At 38.8% G+C, this 15382-nt stretch overlaps 1 protein-coding gene across 1 annotated transcript in view; it reads left to right on the forward strand.

Moving 5' to 3' along the window:
- The window catches only part of LOC129102063 (astrotactin-2-like), a 238733-nt gene that overhangs the window by 167580 nt on the left and 55771 nt on the right, over positions 1–15382 (forward strand). Inside the window, 3 exon segments of the mRNA XM_054612005.1 lie at positions 11766–11890; positions 12875–12979; positions 13231–13410. Of these exon segments, the coding sequence (XP_054467980.1) occupies positions 11766–11890; positions 12875–12979; positions 13231–13410 (410 nt within the window).

Below are 15382 nucleotides of genomic sequence, written 5' to 3' on the forward strand. Positions count from 1 at the left end.
AAAATAAATGGAAAGAGAAAAGGCTAAACTAAAAGAGCAAAGCTGAGCAAAAGTTAGAGAGCGAGACACTAGGAAAGAGTAACTGTGAGAGAAATGCAAACGAGGAAAAAACTGATAGCAGTAGGGCACTAAATGAGGCTTCTTAAGCATGCTGGACTGTGAGGCAGTAGTCAGATATTGCACATAGATATTGTTAATCCATGCCGGAGAGTGAATGGATGCAAGGCATAGGAATATCTTTAAGTAGAGTCTGTACACCAAAAGTAATTTTACATCTTAATATAACATCAAACAACAATGTTTCATTCCGTTATGGATCTATGGCAGATCATCACCGGCCATATGAGCGGCAGCCATTAGCTAAGCCAGTGGGGTACAACAGAGAGACTCACGGGCACTAAAATACACAACTCTGGCCCTGCTATGTAAGCAAAGCACAAAGAAGCTCGGAGTACAACACATAGAGAGGGAGAGCGTCTTAATTCTCTGCTCAGGTAGAATTTACTCAACTATTTCTTTACACAGCAAATATTTGTTTGCTGCTAAATTAATTCTCTGAATTTCAAATTCAGCACATTTAAGAGACGTCATAGAGCTAAATCTTGGTCTCCTCATTATCTGTGGATGGTGTCCTGTAGAAATGATTGCCCTGGCAAAGATTTTTGGAATTTTGCACATATATCTAAATTATTTTCATAGTAATAAGAATTGTACTGTGTATTGTTTCAATACATTTTGTGGAAACTTTGATAACAAGATAAAGGCAAATATCTTGATTCTAACTCGCAAAAGTAGACCGACAAATGCCCTTGGTAATGATCAAGCTTGTTCTGTCCCATACATAAAAAAATACCTTTGCCTATCAGCCAATATTGACATATCCATAGCTTATTTGGTTTGTTGTATTTTTTGAAAAGAAACCGCAAGCAATCTTGAGAAGTACCCCTTTGTCCAGAGTGTAGTTCCTTCCTGGACCTCAACCAGAAAGACAGTTATAGGAGTGAGTGCTGTACATTGTGCAACTTTACAGCTAGTTGTATTACTCCTCACGGAGAGCCAATGTTTCTTAAGTATTCTCTGAACCATTGCTGTTCCTGTTTAAGTGTTTGCCACCTGTTGTCCTGCTGAAGTAGTTTCACATAGTCTTGTTCAACTAAAGAGCTAATTCATCATTAAAATGAAAGTGTATTTGTTATTGATTAAACAGCCTCTTCATTTCTCTTAGAGACTAAGAGACCATTACACAGAAAACTTGACACTCGATTTATCTCTCTCAAAGCAACCTTTACCTTATGAAGTTCTAAATTTCTATTTCACATAAATTATGCCTTAGGAGCAACCAGAAACGAGGACAATGATTCTGTGTATTTAATTAGCTTAGCTGGTGATGCTGTTGTGCACTGGTGCTAGACTGATAAAATCTCTTGCATGTGCAGCAGCCAGTGAATCAATAGTAGACTGGATGGTGAAAGATGAGAATATGCAGCATAAAGCATTAAACCCTCAGCATAAGAATGAGATGGAGTTGCATCACAGGGGGTAGCTAACAATGCCAGTCCTCCGAAACGGCTTCAGCTGCCTCCCTCTTTCACTGAAAGAAGACTGCATTGAGTAATTTGTGGACCAGGGCTAAACCCTGAATTAGTGGCTAGATGTTTTTAGCATTGATTAATAAACTACTGCTGCAGCAGGGAACTGCAGGGTGACAGCACTTGTAATTTAGTATCCCCTCTGGACTACTATCTGTCTTAACTCTTCCACATCATTCTATCCTTCTATCCTATCACTATGCCCTGCCTTTCTATGTGCTGTAAATTTACCATTCATAAATTATTCATAAATATCAATTCAGAAATGGATGCCAGCTTCAAGCCATTTGTCAACTGTTAGAAGTTTGCTACATTGAGGATTCACCCACACTCACCTCTGCAAGGCCATACTAAAAAGCAGTTAATTACCATCTCTGTGATGGGATTTACAGAGCCTGTTTTTCAAGATTGGACTCAAAAAAAACAGCTCTGCTTCAGTTAGTCATATCACATTGATAGACAGCATACCAGATAACATAATAACATTTAATTGAACCTTCATGTCAGTCATATCTCTATGTAATTACGTTGTAAAAAGGGAAGAATACAAAGACTGCCTCGCTGTCTTTGCCCATTACTGCAGATCAAATACAAGATGATAAGACTGAGAAAAAATGTGTGATAAGACTCTTAAACATATCTTTTATGTTTCAAGGAGGCAGAAAATACGCCAGGCCTTGATAAACGTTGTCATTCTTTTGGTATTTGATGGATGATGGCTTTAGTGATGGATGTACACCGCTTGTATACAAAGATGCACACCCACATACTTGCTTAAGTTCACCCATACAAATAAACACATCAAGGTCTTCTGTCAAGTTTCAGAGCAAGTTCCATTTTTTTGCTTTCCTTTTTGGGCGAAGACTCACATTTGTGAATTTCACAGTTGACAATCACCATTCTGGCAGCGTAAAATTCGAAAAGCTATAGGCACTTTATTCAATTGTCTTTCTCAAAAAGGCAGAAAAAGAAGATTCTTTCTGTCTTTTGACTGCCTGTTAAGTAATCTTTATTTTGTCAGAATAGAAGATGGTCAAGCTACTCTGCCTCTTGATTGTTGTGCCAAGTAAGGAAAGATAACCCCCTGTTGTAGTCTGTTGTCCTCTATCAAATTCTCAAAAGTGCTGCTCTGCTGTCAGTATGATGACATGAGAGTGTGTCAGGAATAGAGTTATTTAACTGCTGGTAAGGGCTCCTCGGAACACTATTGTGTTTGTGTGGTAGCGAATAAGAAATTGAGGGAGACAGAAAGAGAGGGAGCAGATAAGAGAGAGACAGAAGTTTGTCACAACGGACCGACACAAATGGCTGGTTTAGATAATGTGAGAAAGTGCAAGTGGAGTAATAAAAAGTAAAAAAGCAATGGCTCTAATCGCTTCTGCAACTAGCTGGCCTGCATGCCCCCTCGCTCTGCATTACCAAGCTTCATCTCTATGCTAATGCTCCCAGCCACCAAGTTCATTTCCACAATTTCCTTAGAGCAACAGAGATATCAAGGTACAAAAAAAGCATGTCTATGCACACTGACGTTGTATTTCAGCTGTCCGCATGACCCAGGGGAATAAAAGTGAGGTTGAGTGTTTTGTGTTTGTCTGTGTGTTTGTGTGTGTTTGTTAAGGGGACAGAGTGATAAAATCAATCAGTTATGTGATATTGTAGAACAAGAAACACTTTTTATATCATCCCACTCAACTTGTCTCTGTATCCCTGCACCCGGACATATTTTAAATCCAAAATTGTTTGTAACTAAAAAAGATTTTGTGTGAAACATTTTACAGTATAGTATATCTACAAGGACGACAGTAATAACAACTGATTTTGATTGGCCGGACAGCATTCTGCTACTTATAAATTAGTCAGTGTTCTACAGTGAAGCTCACATACGAACACAAATGCACATGCACACAATCTTCTGTAAGGGGGCACCAAGTGTAATCTCCGTCAGAGGCTATTTCATTGACAGCATCTCCCTCCCAAGCCTAATCAATAGTGGCCATGAGGAGCCACCACATCTCCACCTCTCAGTGGAATCATTTATCAACTGAGCAGTGGCTGCAGCTATAATGAGAGATTGTAACACAAGTCTCAAGGTAAACATCTCTGATTGTTTTATTGCGCTACGAATTAGCCTGCTTTCGGATGCCGTCCTTTAATAACTCTTTAATTCTTCATCTGGGGCCTGTGCCCCTGGGTGACATTGGGTGTTTTATCTTTGTTATGACTCATCAGACAGGCCCCACTTGCACCAAGTTTATTCAAATAATAGATAGTACAGCTATTAAGCATAATACATGCAATTGGATTGGCCACATACTCCAGGCTCATAAATCTTTGATTGTGCAGTCCAACAAATTGGTGGTCAATTTCTCAAGGGCGAATGTGGCAACATTTGGATTGATGTGATATGTGATAGGACATATTAAATGTTTAATTCAGAGATTCTATGGCGTAGTGTAATTCAGATCCATTTATTTTATAATAAATGTGAATGTTTTACACTTGACATTTCTTCCCCTTAACTTTTATTATGAAATTATCATTTCAGACAGTTTTTCACAGGGACTACTTGTTGTTTATAGTTTAATCAAAACTGTTTCTAAGGTAATAAGGGTCCAGGATTTGGGGAACCCATGGAAAGATGATAAAATGAATATCTAATAAATACAACAATAACAATATATGAACTAATAAGCTTCTTGAAGGAACTGCTCTCATGACCCATAGGGCATTAAGTTGTTTGACGACAATTTACCATGTGCCTTAATAAACTCAAGATAAGACTTGGGGTCAATCCTGACGCTGGAACAAATTCTTGAATCTTTGCAAAGGCTGATCTTACAAGGTTTAAGGATCCCAACATTCCGGTATTACGAGCATTTACATTCTTGAGGGACACAGAGACACATCCAATTGTGAATAAACAACTCAAAGAAACATGATGCAAAATAACATGTACCTTACTTGATACGCCAGTCCTCGTCTTAGTAAATAGAAAACTTCAACATTTAAGTCCTTATATATATATAAGGACTTAAATGTTGAAGTTTTCTATTTTATCTATCAGCGTAAAAACTATCTTGCATAAACTGGCTACTTGTGAAACCATCCGGTGGTAGATGCCGTCTCACAATTCAAACTCCGGTCCTGCTTCTTAAGTTGCTGAATCGGACCGTAAACAATAACTGCATCACGGAAGATAAAGTCTTGGTCCGGAACTCCGTTGGGTATATTTTTAGATATGACATTATTAGACAGTCTTCGTACTTCCCACAGCAGTTTGGCCTCTGCATGACGCTGAGTAGGAATAACAATGGATTCAAACTCAAGTGAAAGTTTTAGATTCTGAGTTTCATTTGACCATGCAGTGGCCATTTTTGCATATTGTGTATATTTTGTGGTAGAGACAACTGTTTTCAGCAAGGCCCTTTTCTTTTGTCTATGCTGCCTTTTGTTACACGCTTGTCTTTCAAATGCTGGATAATTATCCCATTTAGGCAGGAATCCAAACAGCATGGCAGCCATAGAAATTACAAACACGCTGTGTCACGCTGGATGTCATATTTTCTGTTGGTTATTTTCCGGCTCTCTTGTGAATGTGGAAGGAGAAGATTGGTAGGAGACCACTGATGAATGCACACAACATGATCATTACTGATCTTATCCACTTGCAGCTGTGCCATGGTATATTTAAAGACCCTTGGTAGAACAACAAGGTTTTTTGTTTTTTTTTGGGGGGGGGAGTTTACATCTTGGAAGATGTAGCAGGAGTTGGAGGAGCATTGTTGAGTGCTTTTCCCCTTTTACTTTCAATGTGTTGGCAAATCAGAGAGGCAGCATTTGCCAGCATACTTTCCCAATGTTTCAGATTTCTTTAGTTCAGTTGTTCAGGTCATATACAGAAACAAGATCTGTTTTTTGAACATGCTCAGAAATATGTTTCTTTTGTCAATCCAGAAAGGCATGATACCCCCTTAATAGTTCAAGCAAAGGCATTTCTTCCTCCCTCTTGGTGTTTGTGCATCCATTCAGAATGCTGCAGCCCTGCTTTTCTTCAGCCCTCATAAATTCCCGAACATAACCTCCCCCCTAACTGCACTGCACTGGCACCCAGTGGCTGCTCGCATACAGTTCAAAATGCTGTTGTGAGCCTACAAGGCAACCAAGGGCACAGCACCCCCATGTCTTCAGATTATGATTCAACCCCACAGTCTCACGCTCAGCTTCTGCTTCGCTGTACCTCCCTTCTCTGTGGTGAACTGGCCATCGCTCTGCCCTGTCCTAACTCTTCAACCACGGTTTGGACTCTTCTCCCCTCTGTCATCACAGTGGAGAAGTAATCTTTCCACCTCAGTCACAACTGAAAGTCACTTCCTATCTGACATGTTATGGAAACTCTCTCTTTTGCCTCCAGCTCACCTCTGAACTCCAGCTCTGTGCCTAGCCGCTGTAAGCTGCATCTCTGTCACACAAACACAATAGCTAGACATTTGTGTTTGTTGTAACATGTGCGTACCAGTTTAATAACTGAACATAATTGCTGAGGGATCGACATCGCTTGTACTTAAGGATCTAACATTTTCTTTATATCATTTGTGCAGTCTCACACATCTTTTTCTTTTGCCTTTGACTCCAACAGAGCAAAAACAAGGGAACCTTGCAGGCTACACATGAAGTGCAGTGATATAAACACAAGGGAACATTGATGTTTCTGGACTGATCCTGATGCCGTTTGTCTTCCTTTGGCACAGAGAGAGAGCAGCCTCTGGTGGTGATGATTATGGCTGTGCTTTTTCTCCTTTTCCTACTGTTCATTTATTTATTCATTCGTCATTACAGAAAGTGCAGAATCTTTGATTTCACACACGCTCACAATGTCATAACTTCTGCACTCCAGTGTTATTCTGTAAGTGGTCATTAAAGTGTGGCAAGATGCAGTTCCATCTAAATGTATCATGACTATTAAGAAGTAATAGACTGACATTAAAATTTGGATGGGGAAATATATTTGGCCTTTAACTCCACCAACTATCGTACAATTGCCAACTCCTATCTATAATAAAGTTTTGCTCGTTTGCAATAGTGTTTTTATATTAAACCTTATCATTCTGATTGCTCTAACCTAAGCGTTATATTTCAATCTTACTCTTAACTTAAGAAGCCTAACTTCATATAAAACATTATTGATTTTTCTTTACAATGCACAACTTCATTTATTGTTCTGTAGAGATTCAGCTCAAGTTTTGTTTTCATTTGCAAGAATATTTTACTTACAGAGTTTATTGCTGAGATATGGCATTATGGGGACTCATCTCACTGCGAGCAAACAGCACGTCTCATGAGGCATTACAAATGTGATGCAGTTATCTACTGTAAACTGTCTTCTGCTTATGTCTTTTGCTTTTTGAAGAGCTATTTCCTTATTCAGCCTTGACCTAAGAAGGTTATACATCCTCAAATAGAAGCTGAGCCAGAGCAGCGACTCTGATAATCAGAATATAGCCTTTGTAAGCTTGGCACCAAGGATTTGTATGTGTATTCAATACTTTTATCCTCTGGGAATTGGGGAGTCTTTGTTAGTTCTTGCATTAGTCTACGAAGGCAGCCTCTAAATCAGTGGAAAAGAGCATCCTGCATGGCTTACAGTTTGCTGAAACAGTAAGGGTTCCTCATTGTTTGGGGAGCTGTTTCGAAGCCAAGATGTACAGTCATCTCTGGAGACTATGGATGCACGTATAATTCATTTTCTGAACTGATGGGTTAGCAGCCCAAGAACTGTTTCTAAAATCGTTTTTCTGAATATCACAGTGTGTTTCAAACATGCACAGTAGGCCTACAGTGAGTCTCTCGAACAATGGGCCCTCTAATTGGTTTCAGCTTGTTTACGTAAAAGCTCACATGTTCATTAGCAGCCGCAACGGCAACCCTGGTATTGTTTTCACCTTGTGAGTTTGTGTGTGTGTCATCATGGATACACCTACTGTTGGGGGAACTACCAAAGACGTGGCTTTGACAACTTTACCAGTTGTTTATATGTCTGTGGACAGACTTTGTCATCAAAATAGTGTCAAAACCATGGACGATGCAGTCATCAAACTTTATTAGATCAAATGAAGGCTGTGTTCGAAGATGGGACTAGCAATGGCAACGGAAGTAAGGAGGCAGGAAGTGGGGGAGGTGGATACACTTTTACATTTGGCGTCGCGGCTGGTTTGATCCCATCACATGACTATCTTTAGTTATTTATATTTTTGGTTAGCCTCCTCTTTAGCAGATGAGTCACAATCTCTAAACGCCATGTAGGAAAATGTGACGGAGAAAGAATGAAGCAGCTCAGTGGCGGATGCAATTTTCCAAAAGAAGCCATGAAGGAAAAGCACAAGTTGACTCTTGAGGTCGTAGATAATGAACTGAGATGCTGAATGGAGTGAGAATGGTTTAATGTGCCCAATCAGTGCTGCAATGTGAGGATGAGGTTCCTACACGGACAAAACAGCTCAAGAGCCAATTACCTCAGACAATGTTTAGATAAGTACCACTCAATATCAGTTACACAGTCACAAACTCAGATAGATATACTCACTCGAACTATGCGTGAGCACATTCTCTCTCTCTATCTCTCTCTCACACACACACACACACACACACACACACACACACACACACACACACACACACACAGACAAGGTGATTTGAAATTAGGTGACTTGTAGATAGCCTTTATGCCTATTATAAACTCAGATGGACAGATACAAGCTCAAACACACACAGAGACACAAAAACATTTTTCGAAACTGACTTGTAGATAGCTCTTATCTGCGCCCTTAACCAGAATTCCTGTGATTTGAGAGGGCAGAGCAGGTGTAGCTGAATGAGTGAATAAGAGAAAGCAGGAAGAAGAGATGCAGAGAGCAATTACGAAAGGGTTGCAGCTGAGGACAAGGCTTAACAGGGAACAATTGTAACACTCTATTAAGGGAACAATACTGACATTGATGACTGGCTGGCACACGCATATAAAAAAAAAGTACTTCCATGTGAGGCATGAGCCACTGTACGCTTTAATAATCAGATGTATCTTGACTGTGTTTGAATTGAAATAGCATACACAGAGGGCAGGAAGAGACATGAAGAATGAGAGAAAGGAAGAGAGGAGAAAAACGAGAGTTGGAGCTTAGATGTATACTGTATGTATGAACTGGTCTTGAATATTTTCTTTATCTCACCAGATACAATTTGTAAATCTTGTGTTTTGGAGATTCTTATTCAAATTGGAAGTTTGCCACTCAAGTAGGATTTGAGTCCAGTCTGGCCAGGAGGGAGCGCAGTGTCCACTACCCGTAATGAACCCACATGGGTACTGAATGAAACATGAGTAAATACACAAGTTTGCTAGCATTGCCCCAGCAAGTCCTGTCATTTGTGGTTTGGTGAACAGAAGGTTGTTAAGTGTGGTAATGGTGCGTAGGTGTGTCAAATGAAGGGCTGGGTGCAGTACCTTGGAAGATTATAGATTAATCCAGGAGTATATATTAATATAAAAGAGCTAATCCTGGCTTTTTTTTAAAGTCCTGGATAAAGTGTAATTGCCATCAATGAATTTCAGCCACCTGTGTTAATCCTCATTAGTGTTAGTATGACATACTGTACATATCTGGCCTGAGCTGCTTATGAGAGCTTGAACACATGACAAAGCCCATAGTTTAATAGAATCCTAAGAGTCAAATCAAACAAAATTCTAATAATCATGAATATGCATATTGTTTGTCACTGCAAAAGGTATAGGACAATTTGTCATTTTCTTTTTTTGTATATATATTATATATATATATATATATATATATATTGTCATATATATATATATATATATATATATGTATATGTGTGTGTGTGATGTTATACATTTAGTTTTTCTTTTTATATATATATATGTATATGTGTGTGTGTGAATTGTTTATACATTTAGTTTTTCTTTTTACATATAAAAACAAACTAAAGTGTTTCTGTACGCATCTTTCTTGAAACAAACATCTGGCTTATAAACCACATTGATGTGTTTTGGTTGTATTGACATGAATAAATGTCTCCTCTTCTAATGAGCTGTCAGCAGAATAGATGCTTCAAACTCCAGAAGCATCTATTCAAACCCCATACACATACTGTACATACACACAAACACAAAGAGCTATGGTCTCACAGGAACCACATAAACAGAAATCTTCAGGATTGGCATCTTGACTCTCCTGAATTTGCTGTCTCACCACTTAACCTGTGCAAAAATGGACGGATCCAACAACAGTCTATGCCATCCTTAGATGTTTTCCCTCAAGGATAAAAGAAGAAGGAGAAGGTTAAGGACATTTAACGATTTTATGTGAACAAAGACATGAGGCACTAGTCTTAACATCCTGGATGGTGGTGGCAGCATCATGCTATGGGGGTGTTTTTCAGCTTTTGCACTGAAGGAAAGATGAATTTTTTCAGAGATATCCTGGAAGAAAACCTCCTCCAGAGTGCTCAGGACCTCAGACTGGGCCGAAGGTTCACCTTCCAACAAGACAATGACCCGAAAAAAAATAACAAAGGAGTGGCTTTCGATTTTACTGGCAAATGGCTGCAATGAAACAAAATGGCTGTCCAAAAGAGCAAGTTTTGTTTTTGAAGAACACTACAGTGAACTATGAGAGACATCCCCATCTTACAATGTTTGTTTTTTCAACCCTAAAATGTGAAAGAAAAGAGAAGAAGAAAAGGAGCTCCTTGTAGAGTGTCAAGGACAGTCCACATCGGGGCTTGAACATCCATAAAGCTACATATCATCTTGGTCAACGTGCCTCCAGTGGTTCTCTGAGCCTCAGCGTGAAGCTGGCTGATTTCATTTAGCATTCAATATGTTTTCTGTGAGCATAAGCCACGGTAATCTTTTTACAGCACCTCTTCTCTCCCCCTCTCCTCTCGTCCTCTGCCCTTGAGTCAATCCTTCCACCCCTGCAATGTAACACTAAGGATGTCATTGCGTCTAACAGGCTTTGTGGTTAGGATAAGCAAAGGGAGGGAAAGAAAAAGAGATGAAACGGGAAGAAAAAAAGAAAAAGATATCGAAGAGAGTCTCTATGGCACAAGGTCTGCACTCTGAGACTTGGTCCCATAAAAGTGGATTATGGGAAATAGGTTGCAGCTGCTTGCCTTGCTCTTATAATGCAGCGAGGCAACTCATCTTTTTGACAGGAAGTGCTTTGGTTCAACCAGAGCGGTCGATCTACCACAGAAAAATGGAGCAAATAAATGCACACGTATCAACTTCGTGTGCATTTATGTAAGTTCTATAGAGAGACAGTATGCTGGTCTTCTTCTTCTACCCTTCCCTCACACTTCCTTTTGCATTAGCATTTTTTCTTGTTCTTACCGTCTCCAGCAGATTCCAGGGGGTCTGTCTTATCTTTGCCTGCAGATGTCCATTCCGCACAGAAAACTGAGGGACATAACTGTTATCTTTATTTGTTGGCCAAGCGTCATACACAAACATGCTCACATGTTCTGGCTTTGTACCCATGTTTATTGATGTTTACACAAACAGTGAGGAAATCTTTAATTTCTTTCACTCGTGGATGGAACAAATTACAATGACGACAAGAAAGCATCTGTGTTTATCTGTTTGAATATTTTCTCAATAATCATGAGCAACCAATGAGACTTGTACCTTAATTCTAACCTCTGTGGATCAGAGGAGAAATATCGGCACAAACATTCTCACAGAAAAATAGAAAACAGTGAGTTCTCCAAATCCCTGTCTCTGAATGATTCAGGAGGCCAGCAGCTGGACGGGTCACTGGAACATGTCAGGATTGTAGATATTTGTTGTTGTTGTTGAGTTGTTTTCATGGAGTTCAGAATTTTGTGGCTGCACCCCTGACTATCAAATACAACCTCTAGGTAAAGCAGAGGTGTAAATCTTCGTATTCACAATTGTTTGGTAACTTTTTGCGACAGATTGTTACTGGATACTGTCCTTGTAAACAATCATTGTAGGTATTAGCATGACAAGTCTTTATGAACAACAATGTCTACCACAAACTACAACACAAAAACCTGGTTTATATTTAATAATTTAATTGTAAAGTAAACCATTACCTCTGAGGAACTAAATGTTTGCACTTTCTTACCATCTGTCTTTCCCAGGGACAACAACTTCATCAAGGACTTTCCCCAACTAGCCGATGGTCTCATGGTCATCCCCTTACCAGTAGAGGAACAATGCCGGGGGGTGTTGTCCGAGCCCCTGCCCAACCTGCAACTGCTCACAGGTGAGGGTGTGTGTGTGTTTGGGGATATAGCCTATTTTTCTTGTCCGTCTCTCATGTTGAGAGTAATAGACAATGAGATTTGATACATTGCATTTTAAGGGGGCAGCTCTATTATCCCTCTATGATCCATTCATGATCACTGACTAAATTAATTCCGAACTGACTAGAGCCAATATGACTCCCTAAAGAGGAGAAAAACAAAGCAGCATATTAAACAAATTATGTCTGTGAAAAAAACCTTAGTAATATCTCCGTCATGAGACGTTAGAAGAAGATCTTGTAAACTCTAACACTTAACATCCTGTTTCATCCTTTTATCCTTTCCTTGACTGTTCCACCCCATTTTGTGGGGGAACAGAATCACTTAGGCACTTGGCTTCAAACCTGCACCTCCACCTCTGCTCCCTCTAATCCCTCCATTAGCTAAATTGGCATTTGATCCACATTTGACCCCTGAGATTTTCATTTTTGGTTCTGCTTTCACCAGAATTGGACACACACACACACAATATTTTATCATTGAAATTAATTTGGCTTTTTTTCCACCATGCATGAATGTGTCAGGTATAAATCGTTTTTCCAGAGGCACAGGATCAAGGTTCCCATAAGCAGTTTATTTTTTTTCTCCCTCGCTCTTCACTTTTGTAGTTTTAGTTCCAAACGGGTGTGAACGTTTGATAATTGAATTTTAGAGAAAGGCAAGATTGCTCCCTCTTCTAATGTCAGCCATCCAATTGGAGTTCAAGTTGCACTATATCTGCCATTGATCCGGGAGCAGCTGGGATATGGGCTGAAATAGCCTAGTAAATGATGTTAAGGCAATAATGGATAACAATAGATCTGCCATAAAATGTTTCAAATCACATGATGGTTTTCATGAATCAGAGTTTTGGAATATGTTTTAAATTGTTGTGTTTTGTTGTCTTTTTTTTGTCTCTCCTGTCTTAAATTGTCTCCTTTTTTCCTTTTTTGCTGTCTTTTTAGGGGATGCACAATTCAGTGAGGCAGTGGGCTACCCTATGGTTCAACAGTGGAGAGTGCGTAGCAACCTGTACAAAGTCAAGCTCAGCTCCATCACCTTATCTACAGGTCAGTGTTTGTCATGTTAAGAAATCAAAAGGTCAAATTATTTAAAGAACCACACTATAAATGGATAAGTGACAGAGATATATCTTTATGCATATTGTCAGTGAATCTTTGTTTCAATTTCTCTGTTTGTGTATCTGTTTTTCCCTCGTACATATTTTTTTCAAGTTAATTGTACATTTACATATCCAACGGATCCTGGATACAGCTGGATACAAAATCACAAATCCCTAATTTCCTTCTTGATCTGGCAGGCTTTTCTAAGGTGCTGAAGACACTGTCAGCCGAGAGCACCCGTGAGGAGCTGCTGGCTTTTCTCCAGCAATATGGCAGCCACTATGTATCTGAGGCGCTGTATGGTTCAGAGCTCAGCTGCAGCATCTACTTCCCCAGCAAGAAGGCCCAGCAGCAGCTCTGGCTGCAGTACCAGAAAGGTGAGTGTGCTGACAGACAGGAAGGAAGGCCAAAATAGCATTGAGGCTGAATTATAGATGGATTATTAGAGAAGCCATGCTCACATTCGATGTATTAATTATACATGTATTAATGTAGATTTATGTGAGATATCGTTTCAATTTTAACATGTATATGGAGGCTGGTAGACCATGTTTTGAGAAAGGGTAAAATAGTGGTAACCTCAGGAGTGATGTGGATACAATCAAACGTAACCAGGACAACCTAACCTTTTTATCTAATTCAAAGCAAGCAACCTAATACAAATACCCAGTGAAAAAGAAGGAGAGCAGGATTTATTGTAGTTAACAGAAGGGGGTGTTGTACTTTGTCTGACTTTAAATTAAACTAGGTTATGTTTAAAGACTTCATCCTGCCTGAATTCGCCTCCTGGTTAAAAGGCAGCATAAGCTGCATGAATTAAGTTAAACATCAGTGTGACTCAACATCCCAAAAGCATCTTGCAGCACTGTTCCAATTAAAAACATTTTTTTATCCTTGTTATTCGTGATCCAAAAAAAGTGCTGATTTTAAGTCTAGATATTGATTGGCACCTGGGTTAGAAAATAAATGCTGTTACATACCTTGTAGGAAAAAATAAAAACAGATTTTGGGTCAAGGGGGACCAGGGTTGAACCCCCACACCCCCTTAAAAGGAGTAATACAACAACTTGTTTTTTAATGACAACGTGCTTTATGGCAGGGACAGGATCCTTGTGCCACAGAGGAATAAGATTAAAGTTTATCCAAAAATACGTGGTTGAGCAATCATCTGGAATGAAACGTATCACTTAACCTGATTGAAAAAATATTGTTTTCAGTAGTATACTTTAAGCATTTGTGGAAAGTAATTTATTTAGTTTACAACTCTGAGCTACTTGTACGCTACTTGATTATATAATTGCTACTTTTACGTCAACCACTACATTTTGGAGGGCATAGTATATATTATTAGCTGTTACGTTGATTAAGATCCACATAGAAAACATAGGATTGGCTTAAAAAATACATTGTGATAGATTAAACTACCCAACTGTAGATAAAGAAGTTTGAATTAAATCCATCTCAACAAACTACAATTCTGAGGCATCAATTTTATTCCAATAATATAATGACAGGGACCATCCCACTGTGTGAATATTTTATTTTTGATGATTAAAGGGCATGTTATTAATAATACTTTACTTTTACATATATTTGTAACTATCTTGATATATTTTTACTAAAGTATAGGATCTGAATGTCTCCCATCACTGCTTTTGAAAATGACACTCATTATGGCTTTTTAATTAAATCACTATTATATTTTCTTGTCACCCACCACTTCTTACAGCATAAATCAAAATATGCTTAAATGGAACCCTCCAGCCAACCAATCATGGTGACAAAAGAGGTTTTATTTGACTACCATCAGAATTTAATAAATACACATATTTGAGAAATGAGAACACAAATGTGAGAATGGTATGAAGAAAAACTGCTACCGATATTTTAGTTGTTTGGTAAATGTTTATTGCACTCGGATAATCAACAACACAAACATGAATTTGACTACACAGAGATGTCTGTACTGTGTTTAACACATTGTGAAATTCACTGCCTCCAAAGAACACAACACCTAAAAACATATGGGAATTTGGTTCATGGACATATTGCAGTATTATGATCCAGTGGTAGAAATGAATAACCTTTGAAGAAGTATACAAGGAAATAACATCTCTCCAATGACAAAATAACACATATTCCGATGATGTGAGACACTGAGGTTCAGCACACTGACACAAGGACACTTATTTCTGTCACTGTTAAAGTTTGAATATTCTCGAGTAATAACTACTTCTAGTGACAATGAATAAAGTGAAAGCACTGGGAAAAAAAATGTTTTAGCCAGGTTTACATGCAGCTAAGATGATCTTGAATTACAATCTATTAGTTTAGTGTTGAGATATAACA

This window comes from Anoplopoma fimbria, chromosome 14 (genome assembly GCF_027596085.1).
Source record: "Anoplopoma fimbria isolate UVic2021 breed Golden Eagle Sablefish chromosome 14, Afim_UVic_2022, whole genome shotgun sequence".
Lineage (NCBI taxonomy): Eukaryota > Metazoa > Chordata > Actinopteri > Perciformes > Anoplopomatidae > Anoplopoma > Anoplopoma fimbria.